This window comes from Sceloporus occidentalis, unplaced genomic scaffold, assembly GCF_023333645.1.
Source record: "Sceloporus occidentalis isolate IW3139 unplaced genomic scaffold, rSceOcc1.0.p SCAF_4, whole genome shotgun sequence".
In the NCBI taxonomy this organism is placed as follows: Eukaryota; Metazoa; Chordata; class Lepidosauria; order Squamata; family Phrynosomatidae; genus Sceloporus; species Sceloporus occidentalis.
Genome location: NW_028316984.1, coordinates 18350310 through 18370838, shown reverse-complemented (window position 1 = coordinate 18370838; position 20529 = coordinate 18350310). Strand labels below are relative to the sequence as shown.

Genomic DNA, 20529 nt, shown 5'->3' with positions numbered 1-20529 from the left:
CCTGAGGATAGAGTAGGCCAAGACTAGACTTTTAGTGAGTTGAGCTTGCTCTGAGAGGAATGTGAATTTTCCAGTTCTTATTTCTAAACTCATACATAATTCCTTTGGGAGAACCCTGTAAAAGCCCTGTAGGAGGTATACATGTACTCCTTGGAAAACAAAACGCTTGTTTGAAGTTTCTAGATTTGAACAGCTTTAAAGGAGAGAAGACGTATACAGTCAGCACTTCATATCCATGGATTCTTTACGCATGGATTCAACACAGCTGGAAAATATTCAAAAACATATAAATTTCAAAAAGCAAACTTTGATTTTCCATTTTACATAAATGATACCATTTTATTATGCCATTGTATTTAGTGGGACTTGAGCATCTATGGAGTTTGGTATCTACGGGATGCTGGAACCAAACCTCAGCAGATACCAAAAGCTCATTGTATAGAGTAGGAAATAATGGGAGTGAATGAGACAAGTGTAAGAAAGCGTTCACTGAGTTTGGATAAAGATTAAAGCCAGGGTCCAAAAAAGAGATTGTGTAGTACCGTATATACTTGACTATAAGTCGACCACATGTATAAGTCGAGGACAGGTTTTGGGGCCAAAATTATGGATTTTGGTATGACCCATGGATAAGTCGAGGGTAAAATTTAGGGCCATGTAGCAAAGGATGTAAAATATGAAGCAAGGGAAAATCATGCCCAGAACTTACAAAATTCTGGCAGATATAACTGCTGAGATAGTGGCACCTTTGCTTTCTGATGGTTCAGTGTATACTGTACAAACTTTGTTTCATGCACAATATTTTTAAAATATCATACAAAATATTGTATAAAAGCTGGATGCATGCAAGAGTAGAGATGGTTGGTGCTTCTTTTTAGGTGCTCCCAGGATGGACAAAGCACTTGCATTTTGCCTCTCTACTCAGAAGAAGGAGGTGATCATACACACACACACCCACAAGTTAAAGTACAGGACTTATATTGACCGATGGATAAGTCGACCCATGTTTTTGGGTCAATTTTTTGACCAAAATTTCTAGACTTATACATGAGTATATACAGTAATCCATCAGTTATTTTCCCCTCATTTCATATTTCAGGGTCTAAAATGCGTGTCAATTTAAATAAAGATAAATTCATAAACCTCTGGGGATAAGTCTTCCTGCCAGTGAAATGAATGTTGTTGGCAGAACCAATGGCCTACCTCCCCTTAAAACATCAGATCTGCTGCAGTGGTTATGAAATCTTCTGTAACAGATCTGGAGGGGGAGCTGGAGCCACAGGAGGGAGGATAGGATGGGAAAGTCCAATTTCATGAGCATAAAGCCTGATGGTATGACACTGGATGTAACCCATAAATACATCATTATTCTGATAGAACTCCTAAGAATTGTAATACAGTAATTTGTTACCTTTGTAATACAGTAATTTGTTACTGAACAAATTTAACTGTGAAATTCCCCAACATTTTGTAACTTGGTAAACAGCTTACATTATTCCATATATGCTATATACAGTCTGCCCTCCCCATACGCAGGAGATCCATTCTAGACCCCCCCTCCCATGTATGGGGAAAACAGCGTATGCTCAAGCCCCATAGAAAATAATGGGGCGCATGCTCACGGTGGTGCGGGTACGCGCCCCATTACTTCTGCCGGGGCTTGCCTTCTGTGTAAGCTCAAAGCCATGGAAGGCAAGGCTGCCTATGTGGAGGGCTGACTGTACTAGGAAATAAGCCCCACTGAACAAAATGAAACCTCAGAACAAATATGTACTTCAAACCGGCTTCCGGGCGGGCTATGGGGTTGAGACTGCCATGGTCGCCTTAGTCGATGATCTCCGTCTGGGCATGGACAGGGGTAGCGTGTCCCTGTTAGTGCTCTTGGACATCTCAGCGGCCTTCGATACCATCGACCATGGTATCCTTCTGGATCGCCTGGGGGAGTTGGGTATCGGGGGCACTGCTTTGCAGTGGTTCCGTTCCTACCTCTCGGGTAGATTCCAGATGGTGGAGCTGGGGGACTGTCGCTCCGATAAGAGGGCCCTTACATCTGGGGTCCCTCAGGGAGCGATCTTGTCCCCTATGCTATTTAACATTTACATGAAGCCGCTGGGAGAGATCATCCGGAGACACGGGGCGCGGTGTTATCAGTACACTGATGACACCCAAATAGTCTTCTCTGTGTCTCCGACTGATGCAGTGACTAGGGATGGCATCTCTCCGCTCAATGCCTGTCTGGAGTCGGTAATGGGCTGGATGAGGGAAAACAGACTCAGCCTGAATCCAGAGAAAACGGAAGTACTTGTGATAGGTTCTCCTGGTCTTGGGAAGGAGGTTTGTCCACCGGTCCTGAATGGGGTCACGCTCCCCGTAAAGGACTCAGTCCGCAGCTTGGGGGTGCTCCTTGACTCGTCGCTTCACCTGACTTCTCAGGTGGATGCGACAGTCAGAAGCACCTGTTATCAGCTTCGGCTGATACGCCAGGTGCATCCCTACCTCGACCGGGGGGACCTTGAAACAGTGGTGCATGCACTGGTAACCTCTCGACTTGATTTCTGTAACGCGCTCTACATGGGGCAACCCTTGTACCAAGCTCGGAAGCTGCAGTTGGTTCAAAATATGGCTGCTAGGCTGGTCACTGGTAGCTCCAGGACCAGCCACATAACACCGATACTGAAAGACCTGCATTGGCTTCCAATTCGCTTCCGGGCCCAATACAAGGTGTTGGTCGTTACCTATAAAGCCCTAAATGGCTTGGGCCCAGAGTACTTGGAGGACCGTGTCTCCCCATATAATCCGCCCCGCACACTCAGGTCAGGGGGTAAAAATCTTTTGAGCATCCCCAAGACAAAATATGTATCAACTGCTCAAAGGGCATTTTCTGTGGTAGCCCCGCAATCTTGGAATGCCCTCCCTGAAGAGCTCTGCTCAGCCCCCTCCCTGGAGTCGTTCAAGAAGAACCTGAAGACTCAGTTATTCCGTCAAGCTTTCTCCCACATGTCCTGACTGTTCCCCCTATGTGTACTGTTGTGTAGTATTGCTGTTTTGTATTGTTTGGATTTTTAACTCTTTTGTAATTTTGATTGATTCTATGTGGATTTTAATAGTTATGCTGGTTTTAATCGGGGTGTTTTATTGGGATGATTGTTTTTTTTTTTAATCTGTATTATATTATATTTGTACTGTCTGTAAACCGCCGTGATCGCAGGAACGGCGGTATAGAAATAAATTTTCAATCAATCAATCAAAGTACAGTGGAGGCTTTTTATCTGCAGACTTGCCATCCATGGATTTCAGAATCCGCAGATGGCAAGCCCCCAGTTCTCCCCAGTGGCAGTGCGTGCACGTGGCTGTGTCCCCATTAGGGACAGCTCCTGTTATCGCTAATGGCGGCAGAGCCACATGCACGCACTACCATTGGGGACAATGAGGGCTGTCCCTAATGGCAGTGCAGCTGCATGCATGGGCCGCCATTGGGGAAAGCAGGACTTGAGGTCCCATGGATTTTGGTATCAGCATGGGACGGGGGGGGGGGGGATCCGGAAGAGATCCCCCATGATACCAAGGTCCCACTGTATAGGTTGCAAAGTTACAAAATTAAATTAAGAAATATATGTGATCTAAAATCGTGTTTATGTTTAAAATAATATTGTCAGACTTTAAATTTGCATGAATTGTGTATGTTACCCAGATTACTATGTTAACTATTAGTGTGGAGAGTCTATTAATTCTTTCTGATGCAAACAAAATATAGAATGAAATTTTCATGGGTGGGGTTTCCCATCTCTTAGAAAGAAAGAATCATTTTACAAGCTCTGTAACATGCACAGGTTTGTAAAATAAAAAACCCCACAGGGAATATGTTTATTTTAAAACCATGGTGATTTTTCATCCCAGTGTTACTCTGTAAAGACAATATTCATATTTCATTCCTGTTATCTGCTATTATAACTAAGAATCTGTGGTTTTGAATTTTCATATTTTTGACTTAATGCAAGAAAAGGAGCTACTGTGATGTGCACATTTTTACATCTTCCAGTAGAAATGCTCTGAATTTGAAGTTCAGAGTTTCCATAGAATTTGCCCATAAAAAGTTCTCACCATTTAGAAGAATACAAAGCAATCCTTCATTTTAGTAGGCATGTTATGAACTAGTACACTGGAATATAAGAACTGCAATCCGAAACACAATGTGGAGTGATAAAATTAGTGAGCTGTTCATTATAATGATTTTAAACATTGTTCTTAGGCATGCTTTGTTTTAGCTTGCTAACAAGCTTGCAATTTAGGATAGGAGAACATTGGAGAGGCTCTGTGGATTGAGAGTTGCAAAACACCTTTATGAGGCCTGATGCCATTCTACAGCTACACTTTGCATATCCCCGAGCTGGTGAAAGCTATTATCTGATACTGCATAAGAGAATGCTTTATGCTGCCAGTGTGTGTGCAAGAGATACAGCAACATCTTATGCCAACATAAGCACATCATTGGACTTGTGTTTTCTTTCCCTCACAAGTATCTTGTTTCTAGGTCAGAAAGAAGGCCTATTGCTTGTGGATGAGCACCTCTGTTTGCAACCCCAAATGTTTTTGAAAAAGAGCAAAGTCAAATCTTAGTGTTACTGAAATTACAGATCAGGAATCAGCAACTATGGTAGCCAAAGGGGACCTTGGAGGGCTGCACCTCCCCCAGGAATGGCTTTTTAGGGGTGGTGGTGGTGGTAGGAGAATCCTTTCTTTAATAACAGGAAGTAACCTAAAATGGACCAGGAGTCCCCCAAAAGTGCCTCCTTTCCTCTGATTTCTTTACCCTGGGGCTACAAAAATGGCTGTGGGGCTTGCATGTAACCTGCAGGCTGCACTTTAAAAAGCTTATGAAGCCTACTTAGAATATTTATAATTTTCCAGTTAGGGCAGTTTAAATACGCTACAATAAGACTAAACAACAAAGTACCACAGACATTCAGAGCCTGTCCGTCCTTAGTGCTCAGGCTGATGGCTTGAGCTACATTCCCTTGTCTTCAATTATGCAGTCCTAGAACAACCAGAGCAAGTTGGAGCAAAGTGGCTGGGGAAATAAAAGCAGGTTCCATGTGGCTATGCTTTCCCTGGCTTTTACTTGGATTGGTTAGCTTGGCCATGGCCTTTCAACATGATATTTCTGAGGAAAGAGAAGTGCAGTCTCCAAGATATCTATACATCCTGACATGAAATTGCCATAGATTCCAAATCAGCTCCCTTGCTGTCAGTCACTGTAGGGAAAAAAGTCATAGGGATTTCATCTCAAAGATTCAGCATGTGTGTTAAATTCAGTTACAAACTGAAAAGAAAATAAGGGGCTAAACACACCAGCAAAAAAAGACGGCTTCCGTGCAGCCTGGGGGCGTGATATCCACCCACCACCTGCCTCGACTCCACTCCCAAGTCAGCGTCATGCTGCCCGCCCAATCAGATGGCAGTCAGCATTTTGGAATTTCTGCGGTCTACTCCGCCAAAATGCAGAAAAACCACTGCCACGGCGGCAAAGGCGCCTTTTTCCTGATACAAAAGGGAGTGGCCTTCTGCCGCTTCTTTTTGTGCTGGGAAAATGCCGGCTTAGGGCTGTGGTGTACAGTTGCTGTGGCCCCAATCCGGTGCTCAAAGAGGCGGTGTGACACTGCCACTTTAGGGCTGTCTGTTTTGTCCCTAACTTTCAAAGTTTCTTAGGGAGAAGTATGAGGATTGGATAGTGCAGATTTGCATGCTGGAAGCCGCACCGAAAAAAGCAATGTTGCGTGCCACCACGCACAGCCACCGGCACAAGTCCCTTTCACTTGAATAGGGATTGAGTATCTGCGTTTTTTCCCTTATGCGGAAGGTGTGTGTGTGTTCCGGAATGGATCCCCTGCGTAAGGGGAGGGTGGACTGTACTATCTAGTTGCAGCCTTCAGTTGAAACTTTGGTTGAGTCATCAGAATCACTTAAAGCATTATTGCTCCAGCCTCTCTGAATTGAGAGGTATGGCACAGCACTTTGGAAGCTATCACTCCTAGCTTTGAAGGGCTCTGAGAATAATTGAATAGTCTTTTGGAACAAAAACATGGTTGTTTTGTGGTATCTTAAAGACTAATAAATGTACTAGAGCATATCCTTTAATAACATAGAGCTCATTTCACTAGATATATGAAATGCAGTGGAAATTTGCCTTTGGCCTGTGGCCATGCTGTTTGTGAGATTTGGGGAGTTACTGTCAAAAAAATAATTGTTACAAGCTTCAGTCAGTTGCCATTCACACCAGCCAAGTTATGGAGTACTAATTTGCTTGGTTAGAACTGAATGTAAGTCACAAGTCCTGTGTACTAGGAACTCAGTACACTGGTAGGAAAGTATGGGAACATTCCTACAGAAATGTCTAGCCATTTTCATCAAAAGTGGAAAGTACACCCAGTATTTCTAAAACTTCATTGAAACATACTATTTTTGTAATGCTTTTTAAAAGATATTATAATGTTGTTTGGAATGATTTAAGTACTTCTGCTACCATCATACTTTAACAAAGTAAGTATTGGCTGCATTTTAGCTTGTATTTTTAAGACGTGTATAAATATATGAATATGTTTCTTATGTACTTGGCTTAATGATCAATGTGTGATATACTGCAGATGATACGAAAGTTTTTTTTTTATAATGGCTATGAACTGTGTGTTTTTAAAATGATTATATTAGATACAGGCCAAGAAATAAAACCTCTATAAAATCTTGGCGGCACAATCCATCCTTCCATGTGTATCTCTGTACTCATAGAAGGTATTGGCTTAGGCCATGATGGAGTCCTCTTTCTTTCCTCTCCCAGGCTGGTTGCTGGCCCATGGCAAAAAGCACGCTACAGTAACTTTCAACAGGAGAGATATATACACATCCCATGTACTCAAACACCCCACTCTTCTCAGGGGTCTGTCATCTACCTTTATCACTGCTAATTGTAAAGGTACTCTGGATGCAAAATCCTGACAAAGGGAGAGATGTCCTGTACTTTATAGTATGTGAAGGCAAAAGGCATCCAGGGAACAAGAAGATAGATACAGAACTCCAGTGAGCCTTCTACTTATCCTTGCATGCAGTTGTACCCATAGCAGTATGGATTATGCCTGTAGAGATTATCAGACAAGGGATGTCCTGTCCCATCATGTTCCTGTCCTTCCTGCACGATCTCAGGAAGGACTTTCAGAGGGGATTCGCACTTATACCATCCAGGAAGCGTGAATGATGACAATTGAGTGACAGGCTTTCAGATGAGGTCACGCAGATCCTATCATTATCCCGCCATTAATCTGTCATTAAAGTGACATCGGCTGGTATTTTGCATTAACAGAACTTGGTGTTAATGCAGTGCTGCTTTAATGACAGGTTAATGGCAGGATCGGTGCTACAATTTGAAAGCCTTTCGCATCATCGCAGTCATAGGTTAAGGACAGAATAAGGACTGAATAAGAAATGATTATATTAGATATTATTCTGTTAAGGACAGAATAAGGATGAGGGAGTGATTCCGTCCCTATCTTGTCCTCATGTGAAAATCTCCATTGTCCTACAAAACACTGATCATTTTGTAACAATTGAATGAATGTTTAAATTGGTGATTTCAAACATGCTGATATACAGACAGCTATAGTTTCTGCTAAATGAGTATTTCAAAAACTGCTAAAATGACTTGTAAAATGTGTTCTGAAAAGCAGTATATCATTTTGAGGTGCCTTTTTGTTCTTCTTTTCAGACATTTTCTATGTATGTGATTACTTTCTTTTTAAAAAGTCTTCCCTTTTCCCTCTGTACAGTGAGCATGGCCACTAACAGACTTATAGGTGCAGTGGCAGGGACCATTCTGGCTCTGGGGGTGATTTTTGGAGGCACAGGGTGGGGAATAGAGTAAGCATATTTCTTAGTTTCAGAGTTTCATGTTTGGTGCCTAGTGTGTGAGGTAACCGTACGCATCTAAGCCCTCTGTGTACTATCCCATTAGCTTTGTGTTATGTGGTGACTGTATTTGTCACGTGATTTGAATGTCTGTGTCCTGTGGTATGCTCATGCCATTTTTAACCCTCTCATGTCTGGGATAATGTGGGGCATAAAATGTTTGTGAATTTTAAGTCATTATAATTAATGCAATTCAATGTTTACATGTTTCAGAGCTCTAAATTATAATAAATTCAAAAAGAAAGTATCATGATTGTCAAATGTAATCTAATAGACAACTTGGATAATTTAATATAATTGGTTTTATTACCATAGGTATGCAGTGTAACAGCAACTTAAAGCACCCATCTCAAATAAGAAATTGAACTCCCTGCAAATTCTAGAGTATATAATCAGCTTTTAATAACTCTTGACTCTTGTTTTTCTAGGATTTCAGTTGCTCTAGAGCAGTAACATTCTATCTTACTATGTCTTGATCCAGCAAGGGAGATCCTCAGATGGAAACAATCTTCAGAACACATAGCTAATGTGCATCCAAATATGATTTGGGCATGCATTCCCATCTACCTTGCAGTGAGCATCTAGGTCCCATTAGCCTGGCTAAAACCATCTTTTAATGCTCATGAGGCATCATCTGTGGTCATCTGGTATTATGTGTAGCTAAGTCTGGATCAGGGTCTTTAGCTATATTGGTACTCAGTATGTTATATGATTTTACGATATTGATTATTAATACACTAAATACATTAATACACTAAATGATATTTGTGCCTTGTGTAGTTAGTATGGAAAAAATCATGGCCACTGGTGTTATTACTTGTTTTTGTTTTTGTTTTCATTTTTTCCTTTCTAGTATGATTATTTCATCACATTTTATATTTAATGAGTCAACAAATGTTAGTTGTTTTAGCAAAATTTTAACTATCTATCCACATTCTGTGTGGCAGACTCACATATATGTCAGGAAGTGACAGTGATACTTGATTAGTATATTTGGGTTTGTTTTTTTTAGTTTGTCTCATATCAGTGATAATAGCATTATATTTTTTACAATGTTGTTGCAGTAGTTATTTTGGATCCCAAAACTCAAAGAAGTTCATTGAAGAAAAGGTTCTCATTCCTTCTTCACCCTATAACCACCTAAAATCTGTAAAAAGTATTTATGGAGTATTGGGGACACTGAACAATGTAGAATGAAGTTATGGTGGGAGGGAGGAGGAGGTGGGAAAGATATCTCATGTCAACTTTGTAAATATTACAGTCCCACATGTATCTACTCAGCCATATGTCCTATAGTATATAGTGGGACTTAGGCTATATGATTTCAGTCAAACTAGCTTATATCAGAATATAAGTCTAGTTTGGGGGTGATTCCTTCTGCATGAAACAACAGATTGTATGCCATCCCACTTTGTCCTGGAGACCCTGGCAGAGAGGATTTTCAGGGGCTCTATTGCCTGGAGCTGAGAAGAACCTTTCCTTTTGTGAACCATCTTAACTTATTTTCCCCCAGGTTCCAAGTTGTTGATGATGATTGTTAGACATAATTGTATTTTGATTTTTTTCAAATAGTGTTTTCCTTCGTAGTAAAGCATCTGCATGCAATTTTAAGTTCCCGTAGTTGCTTTTATGTAATTCATGATATATAGTTTATTTAATAGGGAAAAAATCATTTATTTAAAATTATTTTTATTTTTTTATTTCTATCCTGCCTTTCCCTAGAGAATCAGAGTTCTACATGGCTTACAAAAATCCAAACAAAGGGATCTTGTAGCATCTTTGAGACTTAGGACTCTTTCACACAAGCCCTGTTCTCACAGCAGTCACAGAAGCAATAATAAAATGGGAACATACCACTTTCTAGACAGCCATCACCTCACCTCTCGCAGTTACATGACCGGGGCTTCAGCCCCATCATGCTCTCTTCCTGGCCTCTCCCTGCCTTATGCCCTACCCAGCATGTCTTTAGAGGTCCCCCCCTTTTCTGTACAATTCTGGAGTTTTGCTGTCACTATTTATTTAAAAGTAAAAAAGACAGGAAAAATCAAATATAAAAAATAAAAGAGGTAATCAGGGCATTTGGAATAGTGAGGGGGATGAGTGGGGGCTGATATCACATGACTGGAAATCACGCAATTACCCCAGGAGCGACATTTTGCACCTAGGGACTGACATGATTACCAGATCATTCATGGGTTTCCCCTGTGAATGAAAAGTGATGGCCCATGGATGGGGAGCTATGAGTCAGAATTGTCATCGTGCAATGAATATTGCCAAAGCTGCTTCTTTCCCAGTGAAACTACAGTTCAAAAGTCGCATGTAGTAATGTTCTAACTGAGCAAAAGAAATTGCAGCATTAGCTTTCATAGACTAATGCCTTGTCTGCATGGGCCATAAGGCCTATCTCCCACCCACCAATTCTTGCATCGTCCTGTTCAGACGATGCACGTCCCAAACTCCAGTTCTGGTCCGAGCAGTCCAGACAATGTCTAGCACATTCTGCACCAGAAGTGGGGTATTTTGGCCTTAAAATAACCCACTTCTGGTTTAAAATAATATACCTGTTGCTCCAGATATTCCAGGGCTGTCTCCACAGGCATACTGCTGGGCCACTAGGCGCATTTGCCACCACCATGGATTTCTTGTTCTGAGTTCAGAACAAGGCTCCTAGCCTTGTGACTGCCACTGGATACCTCATTCTGACTTCAGAAACAGGTGACCCACAATGCTGGTGGGTGTGCCAGGCAGCTCAGTGGGATGCATGTGCAGACAGCTGCTTCAATATAGGAAAGGAGAGCCTGATAATGGGGGCAGTTTACATAATCTGCAGTGCCAGGATACTCCAGGCTCTCCCTGAGTATCCTGGCCAGTGCAGAGAAGGCCTAGATTTACAAAAGTTAATACTACAACTTCTTTTGCTTAGTTAGGCCTGGAACAGACGGGAGATTCTGTGCTGTCCATTTTTCCTCCTCTTCGGTGCCTCAGCATCTGCGCCACACACCATCGACGCGCTACCAAAATGAAGCGGCTTCTTTTTTGTGGCGCCATAAAGGGGAAAGGGCGCCGCCCCTTCCTGGAAGTGACGTCTGTATGCTGTGTGGTGGCGACGTCATCATGGCGGCCACCGTGTGGACAGGAGGCTGCCATGTAGACGGAGTCCGTATGGACTAGGGTACCGGAGCGTGCGGTTGGTGCGCAATCTGGAACCCTAGAATCGGCACGGGCACGCTGCTCCCTGCCCATCTGTACCGGGCCTTAGTCTCAGAGGTACTAGAAGATCCTTTTATATACTGATGTTCTAGACTAATACGACTATGTCTCTGAAAAATTTAGTCAGATGCAAATAGAAGGCAGATATAGATAAAAAGAGCCAAATTATAGTTAAAATGCAATTACTCTTTCTTTATAATTAAAAAATTATTTTAAAAGGCAAGAAATAAAAACAGCATAGCACACTATTAAAGGACTTTCCATTACAAACAGATCCCAAAAGCCTGTCAAATAAAAGGGTCTTTATGTGCTGACAGAAGGACAACAAGAAAGAAGCCAGACTAGCCTCTTTAGGATGAGAATTCCAGAGTGTTTCAGATCAATTATTTCAGTTATTGCATATACTTGTGTATAACACTAATGTAATGCCATTATTAGGACCAACTAAAACAGCACAAAGTGTGCAAACTTCATTTTACTTTGTTTTATTTTTACTTTTTTAGATTAGGCTGGGTGTTACTCAGTTTCTAATAGCAATCTCTTCTATCTAAGGCAATTGTGTCTAGACGTGGTTGCATTTTGTTGTATGTACCTTTTTTTAGAAAATTGATCTTTTGCCAATCACACATTGTTTGGGACTATTTTCCTTTCTTTTCTGAAGTATTCTATAGCATTTTCCCTTAACAAAAGGTGAAGGTTTTTTTAATGGATTTTGTTGTCATAAATTGTGACAATTGAAGTAGAAGGGCTCTATCCCTTATCCCCTCTCTATTTTCAGGAGGCTTCTACCCGATTTCCCTTCTTCCCTACCCCCAAAAATCCTCCTTTTAATAAGCAATTTCTAGAGCATTAGAGCAGTAGGGTCCTTTGCTCAAAAAATCGTCCACCTTTACACAAATCAATTTCAATTTGCAAGACTGAGGAAGAGAGGTCAGAGGAGGGGACTTCAGTGAAAAGTTTTTTTCTGGTTAAATTATTAAGTTGATATAATTGGGTTTATTGCTATTGTGATTCAGTATAACAGCGGCTTAAAACATCCACATTTTAAGTTACTGATGCCATTGGTATTCAATACTCTTCTAGAACATGGCTACATAGCCTGAAAAACCCACAAAAAACTATTCAATACAATGGTTGCTTAAGCTATTAAAACAGTGGCTTAAAACATCCACCCAGAGTTCCTTTGCACCAGTTCTCAGTTTGATATAATTAGTCTTATTGCTATTGGTATTCACTGAAGCAGTTTCACAACTGTATGTATATCTGTGTAGACTGATCTTGCTTAGCACAGGAGTCTCTTGCTTTTGCCCTAAGGCATAGATTTAAAAAAAATAATATAGGGTTCTAGTAGAGGGAGTGCTGGGATGGGAGATCTTACTGTGAGATTAAAACAGCAGTAGCACTATTACAGTGTACTACTATTGCACAATAACTCTACATCATTTTTCTTTTAAAAAATATCAAAGAGACTTGGGGGCCAGAAGGAGACCATATGTAGATCATAAGACACCTGAAAAGACCTCAGGGAAGGATGCAAGGGGATAGGACATACCCACATCTGACATCAAAATCTCATCACAAGCAAGATGCGCAGACGTGAACTGAAATATTCTACATTTCTACTAAAAAATTTTAAGTCTGAAAAGGAAGCATTAAGAAATATCAAGAAGCATTAAGAAACAACTTTAAACAGTGTAATACAAATCGGTAGTAAGAACCAATGTGGATAAGCCATGTTTTAAAATAGAATGGAAGTGGTGTTGTACACCTCTTAGAATATTCAGTGTTTGATGCAAACAGGTTGTAGGTTACACCATAGATTACAAGGACAGAGTAGCATGGCTGCTTTGTCTTTGCAAACCGAAACATCAGCAGTTGTTCAGATCTGTTCCTATCATTAATTGGAAGCTGCAGATCCTTTATTAGATAGAGAACAAAAATTAGATTAGATTAGATATCTTTACTTTAGTAAAGCTCAATACTAATTTTATGTAGTATGTTGCATTAGTAAAAGTCAAATTGGGAAATGTTGTTGAATGATCAACAGGCATATAGATCCATTCAAGGGTGAAGTCATAACCACAAATGGTGGAAGGCAAGTTGGGTAGAAGGTAATTCTAGGTGCCCATATAGATGGCTAAATTTGGCATTCTCTCAGCTACCAAAAAGTACAGGCAGCCATTTTCATGGTCACCTACACTTTTTATCTGCTTATTATTATTATTATTATTATTATTATTATTATTATTATTAACCTTTATTTATGAAGCGTTGTAAATTTACACAGCGCTGTACATACAATCTTTTTAGTTGGACGGTTCCCTGCCCTCGGGCTTACAGTCTAAAAAGACATGACATAGAAGGAGAAGGGAGTGGTGGAGGGAAAGGGTAAGAGGTCCAGCAGTTCCTCTCTACCTCCAAGGCCTGGACCAAGGCAGATGGACTGGAGGGAGGGCTTGGGTTCTTAATGGATGCTTAGGCAAATAGGCTTCATTTTTGTTTAGTGTTTTACATTATTGATTGTTTTATATAGTTTATAAAGTGTTTCTTGTCTTCTCAGTTGCTAGTTTTTGTTTTGAGAATCCTTTCCATAGCTGACAAAAGTTGATTTTCATTGTAAATAATCCTTATATAGTTTACAAGGCAGCTAGAAGTTACAGTTTCACTTATGTCAACAAAAACACCAGCTATTTTACTTTTTTATAAGAGAACCCATAGGAGAATGCTAATCTTAAAAAAGCAGGCACTCTAGAAAGTATATCTGAAACTGCTTTGCTTTAAACTCCCTTCATCTTACCCTGCTATTCTTATATAGTCACCCATATTCAGAGCAGAGAAATACACTATTTGATTTCTTTAACAAAGATTTGAATGTTGCAGCATTGTGAAGTCTATATAACATTAAAATATGTTTAGATAAGTTGAAGTTGGGAGTTCCAAGAACAGAAGTTATTCTGATAAGGAATTAATTTGGATGTTGTAAGCATGATAACCTTTTAAAATAATCTTTCTCATATATTTTTAAAATAAGCTTGCCCTTTTTGACAATGTTGGTTTAAAGTTAATAGCACACATTTTTAAATTGCTTTACTACATTTCCCTTGATGTCAATTAAGTGGTTGGTTCTTATGTCTTTCTTCCCATAATCCTTTGTCACAGGTCCTAGTGCCACCAATCTTATAATAGGTTCCATCGCTGGTGCCATCCTGGTAGCAGCTATTGTCCTTGGGGGGACAGGATGGGGCTTTAAGTAAGCAATGCCGCATGTCTTCTCTTCAGTGGCTATGGCATATCTCTCTTCTGCTTACATCACTAAATTTTGAGTTCCTGCTACAAGATCTCTGGTAATGTTTTACTTAAATTATCCCATGAATCCCTGTGAACCCAGGATTCAAAAGGCCAAAATGTAATTTTAAAATCTCAAAGATGTCACCAGGATGCAAAGTTGTAAAACAATGAAAACTAGAAAACTGTGCTAAATAGTTTGAGTTAATAAGAGCCAAAATGTTTCTGGATAATGAGACAGATAGCATCTGTCTGTTTTTAGCAAAGATCTCTATAAACACATGATAGGAGGTCACAGTCTCTTGCGTTTTCCAAGTTTTTTCAACCCCCAAACACATTTGGCAATTTGGGAAATAGCCACCACCAAAGAGCTCTCCTGGTAGGGACAGTGGCCACTCCCAAAAGACCTTAACTTGCCCATGAAATGCATAGCAAAGTGTAGGACTGAGCATCTGATGCTGAACTACAAACTACATCACAAAACCATAAGAAAATAAGCATTTCACAGAAGGAAAATGTGGAATGCAAATTGAAAAGGCAATTAGAGACAGGTAACTTGCTCAAGAAATGTAGTACAAGAAAGAAGTCAGAATTGAAGGCCAAATACCAAAACACATATTTTACACCACACAGCAAAATAGAGCACCTCTTTCTCAGAAGGACAACTGCTGTGGCTGAGAGATAATTCCTCTTTTGCCCAAAATTGTCTATCCATCTATCTCCTCTGACATATCCTCTGTCGACTATGCAAACATATCGGTTCTTGCTCTCATTTGTCCACCCATCTTTCCTTTTCAAAATTACCATTTAATACAAGTTTACATGGGAGTAAATTCTTTGTTGTTTTTTTGGACTATGTGGCCATGTTCTACAAGAGTTTATTCCTGTTACTGGCGAAACGTCAGGAATAAACCCTTCTAGAACATGGCTGCACAGCCTGAAAAAACAACAAAAAACTATGGATGCCGGCCATGAAAGCCTTCAACTTCACATTGGAGTAAATTCTGCTGAATTCAGTGGACTTTACTTATTAGTAAGCTCCATTAGGAATGTGAAGAATCACTGTGAGATATTTCTCATTTTTGGAATTTTAAAATACTTTGTTTGTGCAAAAATAATGTATTTGTGGGGGAAACAATTCTGTGTGTAAATCACGTTTCTGGGAAAAGTCTTGAAATGTGAGAATTGGAAAATGTGTGCAAACTCCAACAAAGAGAAAATTTTTGAAGTCCTTTTTTCTTTCCATGAACAAATGAAATGCCTGTTCACTATCACCCTAGAGCTAGGGAAAATGCTTTAAGTTGTAACTCTCCTTGCAACTTTCACTTGGTCTCAGCCATTCCAGTTTTCTTGGTTCTCAGCAGAGGTTATTCACACTACATAGATTATCTGCGCAGGGGAGAAGGGAGAACCTGGATTTGATAAATTGTTCACAAACCCCTAGTTTCTGGAAGGAGGATGGTAATGCTAAAAGAAATTGTTGAGCATAACCATAATACACAGCAGAGATGGACTCTGGATTCTAAAGCATAAGGCACTATTTTGAACTCAGTTTTTGTTGCAACATTGATTTCACTGAAAGAAAACTGGTGTTGATCAGAGAAACACACACACATATGCCATAAGCAAAGAAGAACACACTAAATATCAAAAGGAAAAGGAAAACACAATATAACTGTGGTATGCCTACATTACATGCGTAAATATCAAAAGAAAAAGGAGCAGAGAGCAGGGGATCAGTTTTGAGAGCCTGGGATCAGATAGAGCACAGGAGAAGTCCTGAGGGAGACCTAGTGCACTCATCCGATCTATCTGACCCCAGGCTCTCTAGAATAGATTTTGAAAGTGTGTGCAAGAGACAGAAGGAGGAAGGGAGAATGTCATCTGCCAGTAGTTCCTGTTGCACTGTTCAAATGATGCAAATGGATATAACCCCTTGAGTGTGCCAACTACTGCTACTATACTTGGTTTGGAGTTAACAGTGATAGTGTTTTAACAGTGTTAACAGTGATTTATTATTAACTGTTAACAGTGATTTATTGACACTTCTCAGAGGTGGGCAACTTTGGTGGGTTTGAAGGCTTCATGATGCACCAAAAATGGCAAAGTGTGCAATTAGAAGTGACTGGCAATCCACATCCAGTTTTAAATACAGGACACCCCCCCCCCCCCCATTAATTGAATCTGCAGCCTGGTGGCTTCCAAGGGTAGCAATTTACTCTCCTTTTTTTGTGTGTGAAAAAAACATTTTTGGACAGGGGCTCTGGGATAGTATGGGAGTCCAAGGAACATAGAAATGGCACCTGCGGCACACCCTGCCCCTGCCTGGTTTAGGTGTTTCAAAATGTTCATTCAAAGACTATACTTTTTTTCTGAAAGAGACTGTTCCATTAATCAGCAGCTTTTCTCCATTCTGAATCACCTGTGAAGCATTAAATATTGTTCACAGATATTCCAGTGTCCTCATATAACTACTGTAATTGCTGCAGTGACTTAAGACTTTATTGTTAGTACAGAGCTATATTCTTTTAAAAATATCTATCTATGAATAACATATTTCACTATTTCTGTTGTCTTGCAAAATTTGTGTACACACAAAGGTTTGTATTCAGATGTTGTCATTTTTGAAACCGTAGAAGGTTTTTGATCCAGCAGAGCATTTCTACTGGCAGATTAGTACTAGAACTGCTTTTGTTGATTTTCCCATTTTCTTTTGCAGACACTTATGCTCTGCTCTGGAGATGGATTGGGAAACCATTGCTCCCTCCTTGCTAATAGCTAGCATGTGCTGAGTGGTACTCAGCTCAGCTAGCTCTCCCACTGCCACTCCAGATCCTATCCGTTTTAACCACCACACTGTGGCATAATATTGTGCATTAATGCTTCCTTGTAGATGGTAATTTGCATCCTGTGTGTCATTCCCACGTAAATGATATGTCATAAAAATGATTTAGTATCCCTCTGTGGATAGCCATTCACAGCAAGCAGCCTGAGAGTTCTCTCTTTTTTAAAAAAGAAAGAAAGGAAAGTGTTTTATTCTGTAGCAGAAACTCAAATATAATGGCCTCGCCTAGCTCACAGCTTGAAGTGCATGTTTCTTTGGAGTAAAACTGAAAAGAAATTGTCACTTTATGAAAGAGGCCTAGCTCAGGTAGGCCCTCTTGTATTTTGCTGCTTTCTTTAGTGTGTGTGTGTGTGTGTGTGAGAGAGAGAGAGAGAGAGAGAGAGAGAGAGAGAGAATGAGGCTTAATAGAAGAGTTACAACGTTCATTATATCTTACAGGATTTTTTTCAAAAAAGTCAACCAAAAAACAACAAGTTGTGTCCCAATGATAACTTATTCCATTCTCTTTTAGAGCTGTATTCAAACCAGGAAACTGATACTAAGGGCCTGTAAACCAAACATTTAGTTTAAGATTACAGTTTAATTGTAAAGAAGTAGCATACAGTAAGGGACTTTATATGCCTAAAGGGATTATCAGACTGGGGAAAAAACTAGAAGTGAAAGGCATACTCCCAGCATAATTGCATGATTGTGCTGAAGATTTTCAGACACATCACACTCATCCAGACTTATCCTGTGAAGATCCAGGAATGCTCCTGCAACTAAACCATTCCTGGGACTTTCCTGTGAGTGGTTTCCTCCTGGAGCATTCCTGCGTCTTCATGGGATAAGTCCTGGATGAACATGACGTTGTCTGAAAATCTTCAACACAATTACACTATTATGCAGGGAGTATGCCTTTTACTCCTGGCTTTTCCCTCAACTGGTAATCTCCTAAGGCACTGTGGTCTTAAGAAATAATTCCAATGAAACTGGGAAATATTTCAGGTGGGCATAGGGTTGCCAGCGTGAGAATTGGAGGCAACTATTGTATTTTTAATGAGATGTAGATGAGGGCATTTCATCAGATTACCTGGTTGCATGATAAGGAGCACCTGCTTAAATCCCCTTATCTAGACAATAGTTAAATGTATAGGGGCTGTATCCAGTTTTCACTCTGGCAACCTAGATAGTCACCATTATACTGATGGTTCTGAGCTTTACTTGAATTTGGATCTAGGCTTGGGCAAGCAGGAGGCTGCTCACAGAGCAGGGTTTTCAGCCCCTGTTCTTCTCTGGCAAACTGGTGTGAGGTGGGTACCCTTCCAGATGGCTTGAAAATGACACACAGAGGCCACCAGTGGGAGAGAGAAATGGGTGAAAATTGGGTTTAAGAAAAGATTGGCTTTCAGTGGACAGCAGTGAGGAAACAAGGTGAGTGGCCTTCCACTCATCTGGACCTAAACCAGTATGTTTTGAAAGTATTTGGATTTGTATTGATGTAGTTGCTGGAGAAGAGTGCAGAGGATACTGTGGACAGCCAAAAAGGGGGGAAAATGGGTCCAGATCAAGCCTGAAATCTCCCTGGAAGCTAAGATTATTAAACTGAGATTGTCATACTTTGGCCACATCATGAGAAGGCATGAATCATTAGAAAAGACGGTAATACTAGGAAATTTGGAGGGATATAGAAGAGGAAGACCACATGCCAAATTGATACTTTATCAGGGAGGTCACTGGAATGAATTTTCAAGACCTAAGCAGCGCGATAGAGGACAGGGAGTCTTGGGGATGTCTCATCCACAGTGTTGCCATGTGTTGAGATCGACTCAGAAGCAGTTAACAACAAGAACAATTCTTTTTTTGAGGTTATTTTTCATACAGCAAGTACTCTTGTGATGACTTAGAATTATTTTCAGGAAACAGTTTTCTAGGAAATCTTCATTTAAATGGCCATGCTATGTAACATTTCTAAATAGCCCACGACTAAGGTACTAGATTTCTATGTGATCTGGCAGGGCTTAAGAAAAGTAGTGAAAATATCAAGTTTTTGCTAATAACAAATGTTTCATCACATCCTATTTCATAATGGAGAATAACACTGTTAGTCCTCCTCGCACTGTGCAGAAATCCAATGGATTTCTCTCCATTACAACCCAAGTTCATTTCATATTTGTGCCCATAAATAATATGAAATGTGCATGCATGTTTAAAAAATATTCTGTTGTTTTAAAAATACATATTATACATAGTATAGATTGTTGGAGAGATTTGCTTCGACTGTGTGCATGATGGAATAAGTAAATTATTTCTTCCAGTAATTTCTTTTTTGCAGTCTGCAATGGGAAATATATGTAAACCAAACCATATGTGTTACTGTGTTTTTTGTATCTGGCAGTGCTACAGGATTTCTATCTCTGTACTGTGATGCCATCTTTTACTTACATTTTTATGTGCTAGAAATCTTGATCATTTAAAAATCTCATTTCCCCTCTCTCCTTAAATTTCTCAGTTTTAGTTCAATCTCTTATTTCTGTTTTATAAATTTTTCCATCTAGATTTGCTGCGGCATTTCATGTATATTGATATCAAAGACAGTCATCCATTAAAGATACAACACTGCCCAATTGGCAACAGCACTTTCTGATGATTAAGCATTGGCTCACAGGTCCTTCATCCTTGCACTTCTGTCTTCCACCCCTTCCTTTCCTGATTAAGGTTGAATATAGTATTGTCTGTCCCAGGTTGCCACATTGATCCCTAACCAGGAAATTCCGTGCCATTTTTTACATGGAAGGGAACATGGGTAGGGGAGGACTGGAGAAGGCTGCATGGCACTTCTACTCCTCTACTAATGACTTGGTAATCAGGCCAAAGTTATCTCTGAACACTTCTCCAAATGTTTTCAGGATGTTCAGAAGAACATATTTTCAATCTTTCTACCCATATTGTTCTCCCTCCCATTCTTCCTTTCTGTATTAATTCTTTATTTTGTATATCTTGTTCTGAAATGTTTCATCATAGTGAACAAAGGAGATATGAGGTTAGCTCTAACCTGGATCACTGTAACCTCCACCTTACCATCTTCTCTCTTTAGTTAATTCAAAATTCTCCTGGCGAACTGCCTTTTTCTTCATGTTGGAAACGACAACACTCCAACTCTTCACAGTTGTTCCCTGTAACTCTCTGAATCTCAGGCAACTGTGATCTTGAGATGTTTTTAGGTGACTGCTCTAATAGTCTTTCTGTGTTGAGTT

The 20529-nt window shown here is 40.1% G+C and overlaps 1 protein-coding gene across 6 annotated transcripts in view; it reads left to right on the top strand.

Annotated features, from left to right (window-relative positions):
• The window catches only part of ADAM23 (ADAM metallopeptidase domain 23), a 115651-nt gene that overhangs the window by 70626 nt on the left and 24496 nt on the right, over positions 1-20529 (top strand). For 2 of the 6 annotated variants that reach the window (XM_089519318.1, XM_089519317.1), the window contains exon 25: positions 14323-14413. The exons of 2 other annotated variants lie outside the window; for them this stretch is intronic. In XM_089519318.1, the coding sequence (XP_089375444.1) occupies positions 14323-14413 (91 nt within the window). Of the gene's footprint in view, positions 1-7814; positions 7910-14322; positions 14414-20529 lie in introns of those variants that run through there. 2 more of the 6 variants (XM_089519320.1, XM_089519321.1) reach the window with 2 other exon arrangements.